Here is a 10,042-nt window from a genome sequence, read left to right on the forward strand (position 1 = left end):
AGATCGTCTCGTCAATGTCACCATTGAGAAATGTCATTTTGACATCCATTTGATGAAGCTCCAAATCATAATGTGCAACAAGAGCCATAATTGTCCTAAAAGAGTCTTTTGATGAAACTGGAGAAAAAATCTCTTTAAAGTCAATCCCTTCTTTTTGAGTAAATCCCTTAGCTACAAGACGAGCCTTATACCTCTCCACATTACCTTTAGAGTCCCGTTTGGTCTTAAAAAACCATTTACAACCAATGGGTTTCATACCTTATAGTAATGGGACAAGTTCACGAACCTTATTGTCTTGCATGGATTTATACCCTTCACTCATTGCTTCAATCCATTTTTCTGAATTAGGATCCTGTATGGCTTAACGGACGGTGATTGGGTCATCTTCCATCACCCCATTGTTAGGATCTTCATTTTCTTGGAGAAATACAACATAATCATCTGAAATGGCAGTTCTCCTTTCTCTCATGGATCTCTGCAAAGGTGCTTGCTCATGAAGCATAGGTTGTTGAGGATCTTGAGTTTGTTCTTCACGAACAACCAAATCATCTTGAGTATGGGGTTCATAAGCAATGTTTTGTGGAGGTTCCGAACTTACTTCATCAAAAGTAACTATTTGAATCGGTTCTGGAATTTTTATCGATTCTTCCTCCAAGACAAATTTCCTAATCTTATTCTTCCCCTCAAACTCAATATCCTCAAAGAATGTAGCAGTCTCTGTCTCAAAAATTGTTTTTAATATGGGATCATAAAATTTATATCCCCTGGATCTCTCAGAATAATCAATAAAGTAACTACTTACTGTTCGGGAGTCCAATTTCTTTTCATTTGGCTTATAAGGCCTTACCTCAGTTGGGCAACCCCATACATGGAAATGCTTTAGACTAGGCTTTCGCCCAATCCAAAGCTCATAAGGTGTTTTGGTAGCTGCTTTAGTTGGTACTCTGTTTAGAATATAAGTTGTCGTCTTTAGTGCCTCTCCCCAAAGTGACTCTGGTAAGGTGGAATGACAAATCATACACCTTACCATATTCTTAAGAGTTCAGTTTCTTCTCTCAACTACACCATTCATACTGGGTGATCCTGGCATGGTGTACTGTGGGACAATTTTACACTCCTCTAGGTACCTAATAGAATGTCCTGGCCGCTGTTCACCTGATCCATCAAATCTGCCATAGTACTCACCTCCACGGTTAGATCTAATAGACTTAATTCTTTTGTTGAGTTGATTTTCAACTTCAACTTTAAAAGATTTGAACACATCTAAAGACTGTGAATTTTCATGTATAAGAAATAAGTATGCATATCTTGAGTAATCGTCTATGAATGATATAAAGTATTGTTGACCATTCCATGAAGGTGTAGGCAACGACCCACAAATATCTGTATGAATCAACTCTAAGACATCTGAAGCTCTATATGCACCTAATATCTTTGCTTTGGTCTGTTTGCCCTTAATGCATTCAACACAAATATCAAAGTTTGTGAAGTCAATGGACTCTAAGATTCCATTTGACAAGAGTCGTTCAACTCTATTTTTAGAGATGTGATCTAAGCGCTTGTGCCATAATGCTCCCGATTGAGTATTGTCAATTTTACGTTTAGTACCATGAGATTTTGTATTGATGGTTTCATTATAGTTGGCCACAGTATCAAGCAAATATAGATTATCATAAGCCAAAAGTGAAACAGTTCCAACAATATTTGAATTAAAAGACAAACTGAATGCATTGTTTCCAAATGAACAAGATAACCTGATTTGTCCAAATAAGAAACTAAAATTAAATTCCGTCTAAATGACGACACAACAAAAGTGTCTTTCAAATCCAAATAAAAACCATTACATAACAATAATCTAAAATGCCCAATAGCCTCCACCTCCACCGATTATCCATCTCCAACGTATATCCATCTATCAGAATCAATTGGCTTCCGGTAGTTTAGGCAACCCTTCATAGAAACATTGATGTTAGTAGTTGCACCTAAGTCTAACCACCAAGTGTTACTAGGTACTGACGCTAAATTGACTTCAGAACAGACCAAAGTAAGAAACATACCTTTCTTTGCACGCCAAGCATGATATTTGGCACATTTCTTCTTTACGTGTCCAGTCTTATTGTAAAAAAAAACATTTGCTTTCCTGAGATTGTTTCTTTTGTTCTGGACCCTTAGCAGCTTCCTTCTTGGGATCCTCCGATCTCTTTCATTTGCCTTTAGCCTTTGAAGTGCTTACAAAATGAGCACTTTCTGTCTTGTCTTGCTTTAGTCTTTCCTCTTCTCGCACATAGTATGAAATGAGCTCATTAAGAGACCATTTATCCTTTTGACAATTATAAGATACTTTAAACTGATTAAACTGTGCGGGAAGAGAAATCAGCACCAAATGAATGAGTAAGTCTTCTGAGAGTTCAAACTTTAGTGCCTTGAGTTTGAAAACAATGTTAGGCATGCTCATAATGTATTCCCTGATATTTCCTTTGCCTTGATATTTCATGGAGATCAAATTCTGAAGAAGAGTGCTTGCCTCCGCCTTATCGCTTTTTGCAAAGCGCTTCTCAATCCCAGCAAGGAATTCTTTGGCAGTTGTTATGTTTTCAGAAACAATGCCCCTAAACACCTCCAGGATGTCGCGCTTAATGATCATTATGCTCATGCGGTTTGAGCGATCACACTTCTCATAATCCCTCCCGTCTTCAAGAGTACTAGACGTCGTAGGAGTAAGGGGTTGCTTAGTCCTTAACGCAAGATCCAAATTCATGCAACCAAGAATAATTTCAATGTTCTCGTTCCAGTCCTTAAAATTTGTTCCATTGAGGATCAGAACAAAATTTACATTGGCATATACAGAAGCAATTGTAGCTGTATATAAAACAGAGGAATAACTTATTAAGCTCACATAATAAAATAAATCATTATAAATATGTTCAAATAATGGTTTAACTCATCCCAAGACACCCAATGCACCATTAATATCAAGTCTTTGGACAATAATATTAACTGCTGCTTGAGGTATCTTATTGTAATGATCAAACATTGATAATAAAGCACGTCCAACAACAAACCAATCTTTGGATTAATTTATCATCGACAAAGCAAATCTTTATAATTATCACATGTTTATTATCATAAGTGTGTATGCAAATATTAATCTTCCTTTGGACCGATCAATACCCGCATGAATGTACATAAACACCAACATTTAATATTTTTCACGAACTATTACTCTAGAGAGATCACTTTGTTGACTTCTTGATTCAATTAACTCATTTAAAATATTAAACAAAACCAAAATTTGATTATTTATTTATTCCAAAACCAAATATATTTATTTTATATATTAAACAACCAAAAAATATATAAAATAAATAAAATTATATTTTATTAGGATCTAATCTTTTCTCGATTACGAGTTAACCCCTAAAAATGAATCTATGCCGCCAATCCATAGTCATCACTGACTTAGCCAGATTGGAACCCTAGCCACCTTGACTGTCACCTGCGAAGCGCCGCTGTGAACCATAACTAGAACCAGCCACCAGGACGTGAAACTGTCGGAGATACGGCCTGGACAGGAACCAAAGCGCGAAACCCTCGCGCAACAATCGTTTCCACCGGCGTTCTCCCATCAAGACCCTGGTGCGCGCCGCCACAGATTGTGCCTAAGTACCCTCACGAGCCCTAAGTCGCGGAACCAGATCGCCGTGACCCACTATCGCTGACGCAAAACCCGCACGCGAAACAGATCGGCGTCGCTGCGAGCCACCTTCACTGCGACGAAACCAAGTTTAATGGAAGTTTGTAGATGATATTTTAAAAAGTTAACTCTATTATTAGAAATCATTTTTGTTAAATATATAATTAACACTATAAGATTGTTTGTTAGGTAAGTTTTCTATTTCTAGATTCTAGTGACTTTAAAATATGTTTAAATTACAAAATATATAGAAATTTTATTTAATTTTTATAGAATATATTTAGTATATTATAAATTTTACAGGGACTTTACCCAATAATTAGATAATACACTCTTAGAATATTGAAGAATGTGTATTATAAATCCTTCAATTCAAATGCTGGTACCAAAAAAAAATGTAAATTAATTATATTTTGAATTTTTTAAAAATACTTTAAAGCAGTATATATATATATATATATATATATATATATATATATATATATATATATATATATATATATATATATATATGTTAGTCTGTGGAATTAAAGGTTAAATTTTCTTCTTTTTAATTCTTATTTTATCCCTTCAAAATTTCAATAACTATTTTAAATCTTTAAAAATTTTATAAAATATATTTTAATTTTTGTTTCTTAAAAAATTCAAATCATTACTTTTGATACCTTAATATTCATTTGAAGATAAATAAATAACTTTACTTCACAGAATTTAAGAATTTTAAAACATCACATGTAAACAATATATTATAGCACTAGTTTGTCCACTACGAATAGTCACTTTATTATTTTTTCTAACACCTAAATAATTAATTAATGTCATACAATCTTTTAATTTCAGAAGGTATTTTTTTTTTTTTTTTTGCAGTAATCAAAGTCAAACTTACTCATTTTACTTAATAGAAATATATTTAAAACATCTTTTAGGTCTAATCAAACAATTCATTTAGAATATTTCTTAAAAAGGTTACTGAATAGTTTCAGTTATAACGTGTATATAACAGAAACAAATTGCAATAGTGATGTGAATTTTATATTCTCGTATCTTAACTTGACTTATATGTTCTGAAGCTAAGAATAAAAGGTTTTTAAATTCTTTTTTTAGAGTAATATCCTTAATTTTCAATATGTAGTTGGGCATTGATTTGTATATTTGTGTTATTATCTTCAATCAGTGGTATAAGAAACGTATAGTTCAGTAAAATATTTTTTCTAGGAAAAATAATCACATTTTTCGTATAATAAGGAGATAACTTTCTTGAGTAGAATATTGCTAACACATTATTAAACTATTGAAAAGAGTTCATTAGAGAAAATATACATTAATCAATTAGGATAGCGGAAATATTGTAAAAAAACTAATAACTCTACAAAAATTGTAATTATATGTGAATAATGTGTTTTTAATGTTTTTGCTGTAAAAAACATACTTTAATGTTTAATGGATATTCTTATTGTTGTTATTTATAAGATCTAATTAATTAATTCATCAATATTAAGAAATTTGATTGATCTAACTGATAATAAAATTGTCCTAAATTTATATTGTTTCTGAAAGTTATTCTCACCATTAACATTACCCTCTTTCATCAATGTTTGTCAATAAATTCATATAGATACTTTAATTTAAGCCGTGAGAGAGGGAAAACAGGAGAAAAATCATTAAAAGATGAAAATTTGAATGAAAAAGAAAGCACGGAAAATGCATCGACCACAATCCAAAGCTAACAAAGAAAAACAATTGATAAATTACTCTTTTAATACACTGCATTTTCTTCATGTGCAGATAATTGTTTAATGAGGAGTGAAAAGTTATATCTATTAAATCAGAGTGGAAAATACAACCAAACTCATAAATCAGTAAGATAAAGTGTTTTTTACCCTATATTTTGAATTTCTTCTTAAATGAAATATTTTGTTTTTTATCTGAACATGAAATTTTAAATTTTCTTCCGGTGGAACAAGTTCACTCATAATTGTTTCCTTATTCAATGAAATTGAAGTATGAAACTTTTGAAATTTAAGCGCCATGAAAGTGAGAACCAACTTTATTTTACTCACAAGATGCTTATGAAGCAAGAATTAAAAAAGGCTTTATTCCTGTGTCTTTATTTTTTTTCTCTTTTTCTCTTTATCTTTTCCACCCTTCTTCTGTCACTTTTTTTCCTGCCAAAATACAAAAAAACGTACTATACACATATCACCCGCAAAGAGAGGGGTCCCTACTCACCTCTTTGTCACGTAGTAATTGACTCTAGTCACAAACTTCGATATGAGAGGAACTTTCCACAAACACAATTTCTCATTTTTTTTTTCTCCTTAATTACTACAACTTTGATTATTTAAGGTAACATAGTAAAATAACATTAACTAATCACGTTGAGAATGTTACTTGGCAAATATTGAATTGTTCCAACGTGTGCTAATCAGTAATGAAGTAGTTGTTTTGTCCGTGATGTCTGATTATGCACCAAATGTAATAACTATGTTTGTGAATTAAATAATAGTGCATACAGTTTTGAAAAAAATGGAAGAGAGAATAGAGAAAGTGAAAGTGATGTATCTGATTTTTTGCGTTGTTGGTAATCTTTAACTTTTGCAATCTCAAATCTTGAATTCCTCGTTTAACACCTAGAGACGCAACTGTGAGGAGGTTCGTTTTCTTCGCAGTGAAAGTGCCAGGATCTTTCCTCGTGGACCGCAATTGAAAGTTCAAATTGTGGTACACGTTTTGGGCGGTTGAGAAAACATAGAAACAGGGAAGAAATTTAGCCTTGGCCAGAAGTAAACGAATTTGTGAAACATAGAAAACCATGTTTCTCGAGGTTGTAGCAGTGGTGTTTGTGCTGGCAACAACAACAGTGACTGGTGAAGATTCCGTGAGTTTCACCTATAATGGGTTCCGATCAGCACCTCATTTGTATCTTGACGGCGGCGCTGAGTTCACCTCCTGTGGCATGCTTAAACTCACCAACCACACCAGGCAACAAAAGGGTCATGCTTTCTTCCAAAGTCCAATAGCCTTCAAGAACACCACAAATGGAAGTGCATCTTCTTTCTCCACCTCCTTTGTGTTTGCGATAAGTTCTGAGTATCCGGATTTGAGTGGTCATGGGATTGTGTTTGTGGTTTCTCCAACAAAAGGGCTTCCAAATTCTCTGCCAAGCCAGTACCTTGGCCTGTTTGATAACACCAACAATGGCGACACCGGCAACCATGTTTTCGGGGTGGAGCTCGATACTATTCAGAACATTGAATTTGGTGATATCAATGACAACCATGTTGGAATTGATGTCAACGAATTGAAGTCGGTTAAGTCAGTCCCTGCAGGATATTACAGTGACGGGGGGATTAAGAATTTGAGTCTCATCAGTGGCTACCCAATGCAGTTATGGGTGGAATATGATGGCCTAAAGAAGCAGATTGATGTTACTTTAGCTCCAATCAACATAGGCAAACCAGAAAGGCCTTTGTTATCTTTAAGCAAAGATCTTTCTCCAATTCTTAACAATAGCATGTACGTTGGATTCTCATCCTCAACTGGGTCAATTCAAAGTTATCATTATATTTTGGGTTGGAGCTTTAAGTTGAATGGCCAGGCTGAACAACTTGCCATCTCTGAACTCCCCAAGCTACCTGGACGAGGCAGTAAAGAACAGTCTAAGGTTCTTATTATTGTTTTGCCTATCATATCAGTCATTTTGGTCATCGTGGTGGTGGCTCTTGCAATGGTTCATGTCATGAAAAGGAAGAAGTTCACGGAGCTGCTTGAAGATTGGGAGCAAGACTATGGTCCTCACAGGTTCAAGTACAAAGATCTTAGCCTGGCAACAAAGGGGTTCAGGGAGAAGGAGCTATTGGGAAGCGGTGGATTTGGCAGAGTGTACAAAGGTGTGATGCCAATTTCAAAACTTGAGGTTGCAGTGAAGAAGGTATCCCATGAATCAAGACAAGGGATGAGAGAATTTGTGGCAGAAATTGTTAGCATTGGGCGTCTCAGGCACAAGAATCTGGTTCCCCTTCTGGGGTACTGCAGGCGCAAAGGAGAGTTACTATTGGTCTATGACTACATGCCAAATGGAAGCCTTGACAAGTATCTCTACAACAAACCAAGAGTGACCCTAAATTGGAGCCAGAGATTTAGAATCACCAAAGGGGTTGCTTCAGGTCTGCTTTATCTGCATGAGGAATGGGAGCAAGTTGTGGTCCACAGAGACATTAAGGCTAGTAATGTGCTACTTGATGCCGAATTGAATGGTAGATTAGGGGACTTTGGTCTTTCAAGGTTGTATGAGCATGGAAGTGACCCTCACACTACTCATGTGGTTGGAACACTTGGGTACCTAGCCCCAGAGCACACTAGAACAGGTAAGGCCACTACAAACTCTGATGTGTTTGCTTTTGGTGCATTTATGCTAGAGGTTGTGTGTGGAAGAAGGCCAATAGAGCAAATGGGGTGTTCTGGGAGTGAAATTCTGGTTGATTGGGTGTATAACTGTTGGAAAAGAGGTGAGATTCTCGAGGCAAGGGATCCAAATTTGGGCACAAATTATAAGGCAGAGGAGGTGGAGTTGGTGTTGAAACTAGCTTTGTTGTGCTCACATTCAGATCCTTCAGCCAGACCAAGCATGCGCCAAGTTGTTCAGTATTTGGAGAGGGATGTGCCTCTGCCAGATTTATCTTTGCTTAGCTTATCTTCCACTGGCTTAAGATTTGGCCTGCATGAAGACTTTCAGGATTGTCCAATGTCTTATCCTTCATCCATGGATAGGCCAATCTCTCGCACTTCTTCAATTGCTGAATCACTTCTCTCTGGTGGACGTTGATTTTAGAAAAAAGACACATGAAATGTTGATGATTGTTCTATTTCATTGTATTTCATTTCATCGCATTCTTGATATTTGTTATTTGATTTTGTATCATATTCTGATGTGAAATGAGTTATCGAAAATAGAAAAGAACATAGAGTTCGGTGTCTTGTGTTTGTTACTCCATTTTGACTCTTATGTGGTCATATCATAGATCTATAGTTTGAGTTTATGCCTCTTTATTAGGAAAGAAAGAAAAACTAGACTAGTCAATATGACAGAAGATTCAGCGTGAGAGTCTGTCACATATTTTGAAGTACGAACATAAATAGTGACAACATAGCTTTTTTCTCATGTCCCCACTAGATTATCACTTCTATGTATTTGTTTAACTGAATTATGAATTTCTTCATGGCCATTGTTTCAAAACAACTTTGATTTCATATTGAGAATTGAGAATGATGTTTTAGTAAAATCACATAGAAAGCGGACACTTCAAAAGTTGAAGCCCCACAAAATTTATGTGGTTCACAATGTACCGAGACCAATCAACATTCAATTATTGTCATTTAGGCTTTCCCAACATTAATAACTAATTATTACTTACTCAAAATTCTTTTATGTTAATATTGCACGAATTTCTATAAAAAAGTTTTTTTAAGTTTCAGATATTCAACTGCGATTAACTCGAGTTTAATTTAAAAAGGGCATTGATAATACGAAATTTTAAAACAAATTTATTAACTTGTTTCAATTTTCTAATTTTTATTTAATATAAAACTCTTAACTTTATTTAAATTTTCAATACTATGTGATGGAAGATTAAGTAAGTCTATATTTCCATCGTGACCACTTTAATAATTTTGGCTTTCAGAGAATAAATTACTTTATTTTACATTCCCGCATGAAAAGAAGAAAAGATGATAGACGATGCACTTTTTTTTTTTCTTTTTTACATTGCCTTCACACAATAAAATGTAACACATCATTGTCATCCTACATTTGGCATGTTAAGTGGGTGTTCTTTAATTCCTATTTGATCTCAAACCTTAAAGTACCTAATTCTTTCAACTATTTATGAACCAATAATTAATGAACTTTGATAAATCATAAAAAATAACTTGATACTATTTAAATCAATCAAATTCATACTAAATTTAAGCTTTCATTGAACACAAACTTATAAACTTATAATGATTTTCAAATTTTAAGACGGAAGATAAAAGAGTATTAAGAATTTATTTGTTTAATTTATCTTAACAAAAATTACTTTTATTTTAAAAAGCTGTCATTGATATTTTTTAATAAAAAAAAATATTTAGAACTGCTTACGCAACGAGTTTTTGCATACTTTTATGCACGAGGCTATCTCAATTTCTAAAAGATTTTAGGTCAATATAATGGAGATATTTAATTCACATTCCAAAAGTTTTTTTTTTTTAAGAAAAAGGTCATGTAAATTTTAAAATAATTTTGTCAGAATTTAATAATTTCCTAAATATTTTTTAAAGATGGTTTATAATTAGTCACTTTCTCTCTAT

The 10,042-nt window shown here is 33.9% G+C and overlaps 1 protein-coding gene across 1 annotated transcript; it reads left to right on the forward strand.

Annotated features, from left to right (window-relative positions):
- The first annotated feature begins 6,277 nt into the window (after positions 1-6,277).
- Positions 6,278-8,682, forward strand: RLK (receptor lectin kinase). The gene has a single exon (XM_028069877.2). The coding sequence runs from the start codon at positions 6,507-6,509 to the stop codon at positions 8,517-8,519; it is 2,013 nt and encodes a 670-aa protein (XP_027925678.1). The 5' UTR covers positions 6,278-6,506; the 3' UTR covers positions 8,520-8,682.
- The last annotated feature ends 1,360 nt before the right edge of the window (positions 8,683-10,042 follow it).

This window comes from Vigna unguiculata, chromosome 5 (assembly GCF_037176805.1).
Source record: "Vigna unguiculata cultivar grain cowpea cultivar isolate G323 ecotype 2 chromosome 5, ASM3717680v1, whole genome shotgun sequence".
NCBI lineage: Eukaryota > Viridiplantae > Streptophyta > Magnoliopsida > Fabales > Fabaceae > Vigna > Vigna unguiculata.